Source organism: Lagopus muta, chromosome 19 (genome assembly GCF_023343835.1).
Source record: "Lagopus muta isolate bLagMut1 chromosome 19, bLagMut1 primary, whole genome shotgun sequence".
NCBI classification, from domain to species: domain Eukaryota; kingdom Metazoa; phylum Chordata; class Aves; order Galliformes; family Phasianidae; genus Lagopus; species Lagopus muta.
The window spans coordinates 9,683,894-9,696,463 of NC_064451.1; the positions used below are offsets into that span (position 1 = coordinate 9,683,894).

The window sequence follows — 12,570 nt, forward strand, 5'->3', positions numbered from 1 at the left end:
GCCCATTTTCCATATGGGATTTCTCTGCAGGGCAGGAACGTTGCCTAGGTAAGGCCACCTGCAATCAACGGCAGCAGAAGGTGGAAGTGAGGTACAGAAGAGGGATAAGCAAATTGAATGCGCCCCAGAGACAGAGGTTAATCAAACCAAATCCACATAAAATTAATCTCCATAAGGCCAGAAAAACATTTTTTAGTGCGAGTGAGATGCCTGGAATTGGGAGATAAAAGCGATGCTCCCAGCAGAGCTGGCAGCAGAACACCAGCACTCCCTGGGGCTGGCAGGGCGCTGGGCCTGCAGGAGGCACAGCTGTGCTCAGGGCTGCTGCAATGCTGTTACACAGCGTCTCCCCACCTCCTGCTCAGTGGCTCTTCCATATGAAATAATACAACACTTTCGGAACTCTATTAAATTAAGCAACAGCAGAACTTGATCTATTTTAAGTACTGTATGGAAACCCAAGGCCTGTACGCTGTGGCCTCCACGGCAGCAATTGCTCTCAGCGCAGGGCTCAGCCTACCAGCCCCACGTCCCACGTTGGCAGGGCAGGCGAAGTGGCATAAGAACCATTCTGGCTTTGACAAATCAAGAACAATCCTGGCATTCCTAATGTAGGGCCGTTCTATTTAAATACAACTCAATTAGTAGCACGACTAATCACGTATTCTGAAAGAAAATCTGTATTAGAAAGCGTTAATTTTTCAGTTAAGAACCTCCAACTTCACAGAAGCACGATGGGTGTTGCTCTGTACAGCTGCTGTGCAGGCACAATTACAAAAGTCTGCCTTGCTGGGGCTGCACCACCAAGCTGCGATGCTCGCTGCCAGCGGGGCAGCACTCCCTGCCCTGGCTGGGTGACAGATTTTACACCATGTTGCAGCACCCCGAGGGGAAAACGTGACACAGTCGCAGGCTCAAGGCATGGCTGTCAGGTGCCAACCAGCCCTGGAGCGGCTCTGAAAGCAGCTCAGCTGGTGGCAGCCTGCCCCCATGCCCGTCCTGCTGTGCCCACATCTCCCAGTGCCACGCCAGGGCTGGGGCCGTGGGCAGCCCTGTGCTGCTGGGCAGCAGGATGAGGCCCAGCTCACCTAAACACTAGGAAAGCTCAAGAAATAATAACGTGGCAGACGCCTCTATTTCACCCATTTCACGGCGTGCAGGTGGTGTGGAAGCCACCAGCACTGGCACAACTAGCAAAGGCTTTAAAAAAATTGCAGACGTTTCAGATGAAGAAAATTCTGTGCAGGGGCAGAATATTTAAATAGAAAATAGTTCACACAGATTTTAATCCTGGATTATTTTAAATATTATCCATATTAATTACAGTGCTATTGCCTCTTTCCTAAGTTCTTTATCTACTTTCTTGGAGGGAAACTAATTCTGGAGATCATAGAAAACATTTGTTCGCGATTATCCAGAAACACATGCAAACAAGGCTGAAACAAGAGCAGCATGCAAAAATGTATTTAAGGACTATCATCCCAAAATGCTGCTAAAAGCTATTAACCAGTACGTGTTAATTGCCACAGCATTCATATTAATTTTCACTTCAGGCCCGACATTGCGGAATATTTCCCCTGATACATTTTAAACAAAGTTTAATTTAAGGAACTGCTTCTATCAACACTTATGAAAATTAACAGCCAAGCAATTAGCACTCATGAATTATCCCTTCCCCCATGCTTGCTACGGCATCATTTTTGAAACAGTTGCTGTAAGAAAAATTGTTTGATTTTTAACCCATCACCAAAATTACCCACAAAGAAACCAACTCGCGATGCTGTGCAGAGACACCATTCCTTGCAACAGGATTTTTAGCATCTGTCAGCCAAAACTTCTTTCCAGTCGTCAAGTAAACCTGCTAAGGCCCTGTAAGGTCAGACAGATAAACTAGAAGAGTTCCTTAGACCTTGATTTTCAGCTAGTATTTGGCCTTGCACATCAACTTTGCCTGGGACTCAAAGATCCCTTATTTTCTTCCAACTTTCTCTTTCAACTATTTTGCATATCTTTAGCATTTCTTTTTGACTGTCCTTTAGCACTTTGGTGCTTGGCAGCATTCTTCTAGGGATGTAAGAGCAGCCATGTGGTGACAGGCATCTCAAATTGAATTGACAAGACACTTCAGTGATGAGAACTTCTTAAAGGCAGCAGACTTGGAAGAAGAATGGATGTGGAATGGCTTCAAAGATTACTTCAACAGGAATTGTACGCAGAGGCCTTAGCAAGAGTTATTCATTCAGGTTCCTGTGAAGCTGAATAGTTGATTCTTGCCTGATTTCCTTCTATCCCAGTAACTAAATACATCCTGCTAGTTCTTTTCTTACCAGTAGGAACAGTCATATGGTTGAATAGCTTTGACATTAATGTAGTACCAAATCTGTATTCTTTATCTCAGAGAGGTCTCATCACCCTACTTTCCAGCAACTCATGCAAGCCACACTCATGATTTGAAAAGATACACCCTGAATTTCTATTAAATGAATACTTTCACAACAGTTAGTGAAACCCAGCAGACAATACTACCCCCATTTTCTACATTTAGAAATAAGGGACCTCTCTTTTTGGGAGCCATAGGTAAGCTGAATGTTGTGAATCTCACAGCTGTGTCACTCAAACAAGTGATTATGACGCTGCTGGTGCTTCATTTTTGGTGCCTGGCTACAGTTTTCAAGTCTTTCTTGCAGTCAGTCTTACTTTCCCAACCTATCAGTTGTCAGCAAGTTGGAACAATAAGCAATGAAAATACAATTTTACAAATCTTGCACACTGCAACATACCAGAACTTACGTATAAAATGTATGATTACGTAGTTTGCATGCAGATGAAAGAAGAAAACCAATTCGACCACTGATTTCTTAAGCCTTCAAGTAATCTTCTCTACAACGACAACCTAAGTAATAAGTAAAGGCTACTTTTCATACAATGTTCTTTGCAAGAGTTTGTGAGGTTTATTAAGCAAGAGGCATACCCCACAATATTCACTAACCATGCAAGCAGCTGTGGAGGTTAAGTTTACATTAACTTCATAAAGGAAAATGAAGGTAAGAATAGTTACTAAGTGCACCTTCTGGCTAAGAACTGAAGTTTTACAAAGCACACAAAAGCCACAACTCTGTCCTATGGAACTATATGACAAGACTCACCTGAACTCTTGAGCTGATTAGAATGCTTGAAATGGAGTTGCATTTCACAAGCCATATTCTCTACTTTTTTGGTAATTAATGAACTGATCAGAACAGGAAGAAATTAGAGTGCTCTAAAATTTTATTATTTCATAAAATTGCAGAAGTGGTTATGAAAAGGACTCTAAATCTGGCAGAAAACGCCTGCAAGATGTAAGCATTTTAATAGATTGGCTTCGTTGATGTTATGGTGCACAATATTTCCTAATATTCAACTGATTAGCTTAAAATAATACATCAACTGCAGAGGGGGAAGACCCAGGATAAAATGGTTTTACACCACTTCAGGTCAGTTGGGAGCTGAATTACTGTCAGGTAAAACCATTCTGCACACAATTAAGATGAGTACAGAAGCAAACAAAACTCACACACAACAGTAAATAGCTTTCCTGGAGGTTTCCAAGTGAATCACAGGTGTTACTCAGTCAGCTGAAAACACATTACAATACTCAAATACCCATCTATCAGAAAAAACAGACCGACCGAAACAAAGGCCTAGCTGTAACCTTAGATTTCAGAGTCACTGTGATCTCCTGAGTAAATACATAATTAAGTAGGTTTTCTTAAAGACATGTTTAATTAGGCCCCTGGCCCCTCCTTATCCCTCCTGCCTCTCCCCAATTATGTACCATTTCCCCCAGAGATGCGTGGCTCTGCTAATTATGCAAATAAGTCATGTGCTATTCCCTGAAAGAATTGTATCTATCTGAAAAATACTGCTTACCTATTATCAATGAAAATAAATACAAGACTTGCAGAATTTCATTAAAAATAATGTAAAAACTTGGACGGTTTGATTTTACAGTTCTGAAGACACAACAAAATGGACACACAGAGCCAGACACCAACGAGATTCGTGTTTCTTCTCCACTCAGATGGTAACACATATGGAAGTGCAGGGGACAAATTTCGTAAGCACACTATTGAAAAGCGTGAAAAAAGTAAATAGCGCTCTTACAATTAATACAGCTCGTTTTTAGACCAGCAAAATGTCAATTCCGTTGTTTGGGAGACTTCACTAGCTGTTCTGGTTTCTAAATCACAAGGAAGCTGGTTCATGTCACACACTACACATCACGACTGAGTAACACTGATGTATTTCATTAATACCTGAAACTGATTTGTGCAATACAATATCCTTCAAACGGAACAATCTCCTGCTAAACATATCGGACAAACATGAAAATTAAGATGTTAATTACAGTCAACTATAATTCATATCAATATGGTAAAAAGTAGTCGGGATTATCAACGTGGGAAGGAAACACACTTAAGGTCTTCAAGTTTCTGAGAAGAACTGCAGCAGGGAGCCCACCTGAGGCGCGGGTGTTAAAGCAACAGGGCCGGGACGCCACTGAACTATAGCTTGCGCTTAAAGAAGTACTGATTTTTACTTCCACTATGTTTGACTGTTAGAAGCGAATGTAAATGTTGCCAAACTGAGATTTCATGAAGTAACAACTGCAAATTAACGTCTGAGTAAGTGAATACCGGCAAGAACTGCTACAGCCCATCACCTTCAGGTCAGGAACCACTTGGATATAAGAAAAATAAATACTGGGTTCACTTACCTTGCCATCAAATTTTGAGTACTCATTGAAGGGGTTATTCAGCTGTAGTGGGCACTGCTCAAGTCGCACCGACAGAATCGACTGCTTCCCAGAACAGGGAGATCTTACTCTGAAATTCTTTTTTTCAAATAGCGAGCTCAGCTCCTCTGCTGCAGATCAGAAAGGAGAAGACAGCATTTGTATTAGGAGATGTACAGAGGCTACTGATGGCCACAAAAAGATGGCATTATGTGAGAGAGAGAGGGAACAATACGAAGCGCGTAAAACAAAAAATGCTCAGATCCAGCACTCTTACAACGCAAAGACACAAAAATACAAGAAGTTTGCACTAACACTTGGCCGAACAGGAGATGCATTCTTCTCACATCATCACAAGATCCACTTGGGGGAAGATAAAAATAAAGGCTCAGAATTAAGCAGTTCTGGTCTTTCTGCTTGCCTGTTTTTTCCACGTGAAGAACTACTGCTCCATCTACAATAGCGATGCAACAGCACTTCAAATGAAGTTTGTGACACACGACACCAGGCTCTCCCATTGCTGTACTATAACGTCACTACGCTGTCAGCTGGAGGCTGGGACTACTCTAATTCAAAAGAATCATTTCTTTGGATTTTGCTTCTCAAGGTACGACTGCACGCAGGCTCCTCTCAAAAGGCCAAACAAAGTTCCAGACAAAGAGTCTGGGCAATTTAAAAAACAAAACAAAACAATGACACTTTCTAAATCAAAGGTGGTAAAAGTTAATGAGTACTTTGTGGAACCTGTGAGGTCTCATAAAGTCCCTTCTCAGATGAAGGAATTGCACAGTTGAATTACTGGCAATGGTTCAACTCAGCAGTTATAGGCATACTCAAAAAAAATATTTTTTTAAATACGGAGCTCCTTGCATTACAAGGACACCACAAAACCAGGACAGAGCCTGGGGTGTTTTAGCATATTAGTACCAACGGGTCTCATCTGCCAGAAACTGTGACTGAATCTGGACAAGCTTTCTCCACATCTGCTCTAGGAGCAAAGTGCCCCAAACTCAATCAATCACTACCTGAGAATCAGCACCAGTTCTCCTGCACTGACTCTGCTCTGCATTCACACTTTTGGATTCTCTCACATCTGAAAGATTTACGTGCTGCTCCTCCAAAGGAATGACAAAGCTCCTGAGGCAGACTGACTGGGGACACAACCTGCAGAGAGTTGATTCATTTCTTAAGCTGTGAAATTAAAACATGCCAAATTACAGCTACTCAGAAGACAGTTTATTTTTAGCAGCCTGAAAATTCAGACAGTGGCAAAGGTGCTAAACACCAATACTAGCAGATACCCAGCAGCCTTGTGAAGAACTTCAATTAATAATAAAAAAGATTAAATCCTTCTTATACGTGCCATATTGAACACCTTTAGATATTCTCTTTTGTAACAAGTTTACCTCATTAGAAAAAACAATCTCAATTACCATTATGCTAGAGTATTATCACTAATTGACAATTCTCAGTCATTTGGAAAGTACTCTGTGCCCAGGAATTCAAAACAAGTTTTAATGGCTCAAGTGAAAAAGTAAGTATTGTATCTTTCAGTTTTGTCTCTAGGGAAATGTTAAGATGATTTGTATGCTGTTTCCTTTGTGCTGATGTAGAGGAAGAAAATTTCCAGAAGCACTCCACATTTGTTAGTGATGCCCATTTTGCTTTCAGTTCTGGATGGGATTTCACACAAGTCAAATTTCTCAGGTGACTGAAGAGTTCAAACACGTTCTGTAACACCTATATTCTATGGAACTAAACTCAGCTGACCGGGATACCATTGCCAAAAATCTTTGTAATTTCAAAAAAGCACGGCTCATCTAGGAAGAACAACTTGAAAACCTAAAAGAAGATCGATTCTGAAAAACCACCATCACTCATTAAGTGTTTTGAAAAATAACTTTTTACAGACTACAACTGAGAGACTTGCAATTATTCCCTTCCATCTAGGAGAAAACATTTTTTTAAATGCAAGGAGAAATTTCAGAGGAAAAGGCCTCATTTTCCACATTGGATAGCTTGAATTGTGAAATTTTTAATTCTTAACTGAAAGTAAGCTTTGCTGTTACTTGGTGTCACGGTGCTTTTTTCAGCTCTATGCAATTTCCATCTACGTGGCATGGAGCAGAGATGATACTTTTGCTTTACTGAAAAAGCACTGATGCAATAAAGGTGATGTGAATTGGTGGCACAACCAAACAAAAAGACCCCAGCTGTGTGACACTTTACTTCCAGCCAGCCAGCTTCTCCTGGGGCACCTCTGTATCTGCTGATCTCCTAACCAGCTCCAAACACAGACACTTTCTTCTCTAAGTCTTGCAATCACTACAACCTTCTCTCTGCCTCATTCCTTTGACAAGGCAAGCAGCCCATTTCAGAACAGTGGGCAAACAGACAACTAAGAAATACTCTTATTTCTTGTTACCGTAGAGAAAAATACTTCTCTCTCACACCCTTTTATTCTGGTTAGTATACTTTTATTTCTGTACGTAGTAATTAAAAAAACAAAAAAACCCCGAAGAATAATCTTTCATCTAATGCCTCAAATTATGACTATAAATCCACCTCCAGAGCAATGCAAATGCTTGCAAGATTTTCCTCTTACACAGTGCAGCTCTGTGATGGGTTATCTATGGAGATGATGTTATCAGACTAAAGCAGTAGGAACCAGCAACCTTCCAGCCTCCTTTAGCCAGCAGGGTGTCAGCCACAAGCTTGACTTCATCTAGAGCTCAGATAAACACAGGCAGAAAAGAACAGCCAAATTCCTCCTATGTGGAACAGCTACACCTATGGTTACTGCTTTCATGTATATTTATCAATAATGTGAAATGCAAGGAACGTAACAGATACAGGACATAAAGGAAGATGCAGCTGACATATTTCAGGGCTCCTCTTTTTTCTGATCTCTTAGTACTACGTTGCTCTTCATGCAATTAAGTGAAGAAACTCCAAGAATCGCAGTGACAAAGCCAAGTGCCCGGAGTTTTTACATAACGTATCTTTTAATTAAATATGATCTGCAGCCAGGAGGGGCTGATCAGCACCAATGCAAAACCCAGCAGAGTTCTACAGCGTAGGACACCTCCTTGTCGCTGGCTGAGGGGTCACCATCATCTGCAAGGGAGCTCAGAAGAACGGAACACTCGTGCTGTGTGATGTGGTTTAGTGCTTGTGGTGGCGGTGATGGCGATGAGGAGACGGTTGGACTGGATGACCTTATAGGTCATTTCCAGCCTTGTGATTCTATGATTCTAACATCACAGTGGAGCCCATTCAAATGAGGAAACTCAAACAGAATGAAGAGCAGGAAACTGGAATCTGACTGCAATGCAGTGTAAAGCAATATCAAACAGCATAAGCTAGGGATTAAAAGGAAAAAGAACTTTGTCATCACTGATCAAATGCTAAAAACACATTGAGCAAAGAGCTGGAAGTTATGGTAGATTAAACTTTAAAACATACTGCTCTGCTTACAGAAGTAGAAAGGCAAAAACATTTTAGAATGCATTAATAGAGGTATCAAACATAGCTGAACACTGCACTAAGGATTAGTGCAACTGTGTTGCTCATGTGAGCAGCTTCGTTCACTCCTCTAAAAGAGGAATTACACAACTGGAGAAGGTTCTGCAAATAACAGCCAGGAAGATACACAGATTTAGGCAAAAAAATAAGGAGATTACATGGGGACCTCGTTAAGATATACACAAATTTTGAACAAAGTAGGCATGACAAACCACACAGTGGTTTGAATGTGTGTCAAATACAACAGGAGTAGATATAGCCAGAGCTATTTTTCATTCCTAGCATTACAGTTCAAACCTTGTAGAATGTCCAAGACAGAAATACTTCACTTTATATTAATAACAAAGCAGCAAATGTTCTTGGGAAAATTAATGACACTGGTTTTTCCCAAGAAAAGGCGAAATAAACTAGGGTAACATTTACTGTTCTTTTGTTGAAGTAGATCACATACATACATACATACATACAACTTCTCCTTACCCAGAAAAATGATCACAAATTCTTAGATGTCCATTTCTAAGAAATTCTTAGATTTCTGCACACCAAATGTCTCTGGAAACAGCTGGAAAGCCATAACTTACATGGAGATAATGGTGCTGCAGTTTGAATGCAGGCACTTGCCAATCATCTACCCAAACAGCACAGACAGTACGTCCCATTACTGCGTGTCACAATAATACTGAGAACCTTACTCCTCCCTTTTCTTGCTTACTGAGACAACAAAAGATAATGACATTACAACAGAAATCCCCAACTGCATGAATAACTTACATTGCACAAAGATACTGAACAGCCACTTCACGTACTTCAGAAAAACCACGTAGGTTTTAAGCACCTGATCTCTGTTCTGCACTTGTTAGTAACGTGCAGTGCCCTGTTACAGGTGAAAACAAATGGGAGGTCTGCATTCCCCCCACCAACACACCAAGGGCTGTGCAGAGCTGTGGAATGGAAGGCAAATACGATTGTCAGCATTTCCCTCCACGCTTCAAAAGCTGAAGTGAAAATTATGAACTGAAATGCTATAACCATCAAAAGCAGAAACAAAAACAGTAGGAAGATAGAAGGCCTTTTCTTTTTACCTGAGTAAGAAGTGTTTCTGTCTTTCCACTGCACATTTTTGCATTTTATTTGATTTTGTCTCTCTTTCCGCAGACGTTCTAGTCTCTGAGCTTGAAAAGAAATATTATAACTATAAGTTTGTCAATGAAAGTTTACTATAAACAAAGACATAATTAACTATCTTTATATGAATAAAGATGTTTTATATTGCATATGTAGGAGAAAAAGTCATAAAATTTTAAAGGTGGCACCCCTGAAAAGCAAATACCAACAAAAACATGAAAATGTTCTTGATTTATAATTGAAATTAGAGGATATAAAACATTAATAGAGATCATAAAGATAGTATTAACATGGAAGAGAATAATAAAATGTGAAAACTTCTGTGATTAATATGACATTTCATTATATAAATCATTAATAACGGTCTTAAAGGAATTTTAATGCACAAATGAACTGAAGTGAATATTACATTACAGGAATAAAATTACTGTTATGAATTACTCTACCCGTTTCAAAAATTAAAGATAAATGAACTCAGACTAGACTATTAAAGTTTTAAATATAAAATCCTTTATCTAAAAATCATGAAAATTATAAAATGTCAAAGCTATATAAATTAGCATAGCTTTTTCTTCAGTATGCTGGAACAGTTTATAGGTAGTAAAATAAATGATTTGTATCTTCACAACATTAGTCAAACCTTAAAATGAATATAATATTTCTTTAGGTATATTTTGACTCCGTCTCCAAAACAGGGCCTGAAGAAAAGCCTCCAAAGCAGAGCTTGGGCGGAACGGCGGCGGCCCCGCAGGGCTGTGGGTCAGCGCTGAGAGCGAGCGCCCTGCTGGGAGCCGCGCGGCTGGAGCTGGGGCCGCCACCCAGAGCAGCTCCGCGGAGCAACAGCGGCACGGAGCAGGAGCACCGCTGGTGGTGATCACGGAAGGAAACGCGAGCAATTCTGATGTATTGAGCTCATTCGTTAACTAAAGCGTGTTTTGAGAAGGGATTCTGAAATACTAAATTACCCTGACAATTTTTAGATACAGTTTGAGATCCCTGAGCCATTTTGCCAATTAAAAAAGAGGCTAATAAGTATTTCCTATGCCTTCAACTATTGGTATTATTGCTATTTTTAACATTTAGAACCATGGACACCAAAGTGAATTTTTCCCTGTAACAACTCTCAACCTGGCCACTGATGAAAAAATATTTAAATACTTCCAATACTGTGAAGCTGCAGCAAGCATTTTAAGGTACAGACACAAAGAGAGACTTCACTGCCTATTTCCCACAGGCAAGAGGCCAATGCATAAATGCTTCTGTGCAGCTGTGTGAGGAGTGAGGAAGGTGATATTCCCAGTCACCAGTTCAAATACTGCATAAAACACTGTTGCAGCGTGGATATTTTATTCTGAAAGTAACTCCTTTATTTCCCCCTCTAACCATTATCCAGACTGAGGTTCAAAATCACCACCCGAAACCCTTTCAGCCTAAGTGAACCATCATAAAATATCCATAAGATTTGCATGCAAAAAAATAATAAATAAGGAAAACCCCTAGAACAGAAATAAGAGCAATGTGTGTTTTCAAGGTGTGCGGTAGCCACAGTGAGCAGTTCATCAAAGAGGCAGATTCTGACTCACAGGCAGGGTGCCCCCTGCCCAACGATGGTGTGGCTCCATGGGGCAGTGACAGCCCGCCCCGCTGCACCCCACAGGAGGATGCAGGAGGTCAGCATACGAAGTCAGGGTCAGAACAGGCCTACCACCATGCAGCCTCTACCATCCAGCTCTTCCAGCTACGGTTGCTATAAAACAATCCTACAACATTAATTTCCATTCAACTCTTAGATGAATATCAATACCTACATTAAAAGTTACAGTTATTAAAGGTTTATTCTCACAAGCAACTTAGTTTGAAAGCTTTCTGTGTGAGAAAAGCCACTGACCAAATGTTGCCTCATTAACTATTAGCAGCTGCAGGAGCCTTTGTTCTACCACACTGACAGGGAAATTTGCTTTTCCTTTGGCATAACACCGTGCACAGGTCGACTCCACAATGCTTGTTTTCTTGGGTATGGCACTGCTAAGCTGCACTGGGACAGAGCCTGGAGCCAGAGACCCCTACGACCCAGCCAGCGCCTGCAGAAAAGGAGGAAAATCTCATAGGCAGAGGATACCTCTATTCTTCCCAAACACAACATGCAGTGCCCTCACACATCTCTTCCACTGCGCATCGCCTTCAAATCAAAGGGTAACTTCAACACTGGGACACGCATAACACTCATCTCCAAATCTCCATACTCACCTATCTGACGAAAAAAGGCAGAAAACTGGCTTCCCACTGAACTTCCTAACCTTTATATTAGCATATGCCACCAACTGAAAACTGTCACAGTTTTCAACCATAACTTAAATACAGATTATTTCCTCAATCTACTTGAGAAAAAAAAACAAAAAAGGAGTAATACTGTAAATCTTGAGACTTTGCTTCTCCTTCCTCATAAACTGCACCTTTACCTGAGCTAAACAAGTCCTCAAGGACAGCCTCAGGCAGTCCGGCACAACAAACTTTACACCGTGCCTCTGAGTCAGGCACATCACCAACTTATTTCCAAGTATAACTCAATTAAAAGAGACCTGAACTGTCTTTCCACAACTTTTGACAACTGGTCTGTAAAAGGTATTGCCAGATATTTACTGCCATTTCACCTTCCAGGCTGAGCACAGATGTTTTTTCTGAGCTCTAGGTGGTGTTATACCTTCAGAAATAATTTGGAAAAAATAGGATAGGCCATAACAGAAAAACAGACCAATACTGACCACCCCACATCAGCTTTTTCATACATATTTGAAATTGTAGTTTTTGTTTGTAGCATTCCCTGGGTGTAAGTAGTCTGAATACTCCTACCAATGAATGGAACAGTTTTCTTCTACTCAAGATAAACAGAGCCTGTTTTGAAAAGGTAAACATCCTTAAATTTCCTAATTTGCTGACTTCAAGCCTAGCTCAAGGTTTTTCTCATATCTAAGACTTCAGAAGATAAAAAAAATACAGACAGATCATTCACTTCACTGCCTCACAAACTCCACTATTCTCTTTTGTAACACAGATCTGATGCATCGCTAGGTAGATTTTTCTCAGAAAAGAACCATCCTGTTCAAAAGTTAACACCCCTCCAGACAGTAACCATAGAAATACCAAAG

The 12,570-nt window shown here is 40.6% G+C and overlaps 1 protein-coding gene across 4 annotated transcripts in view; it reads right to left on the reverse strand.

Annotated features, from left to right (window-relative positions):
* The window catches only part of MAPKAP1 (MAPK associated protein 1), an 85,527-nt gene that overhangs the window by 65,094 nt on the left and 7,863 nt on the right, over window positions 1-12,570 (reverse strand). For all 4 annotated transcript variants that reach the window (XM_048966454.1, XM_048966456.1, XM_048966452.1 and 1 more), the window contains exons 3-4: window positions 9,382-9,471; window positions 4,757-4,905 (exon numbers count right to left, since the gene is read on the reverse strand). In XM_048966454.1, coding sequence (XP_048822411.1) covers window positions 4,757-4,905; window positions 9,382-9,471 — 239 coding nt within the window. The remainder of the gene's footprint in view (window positions 1-4,756; window positions 4,906-9,381; window positions 9,472-12,570) is intronic.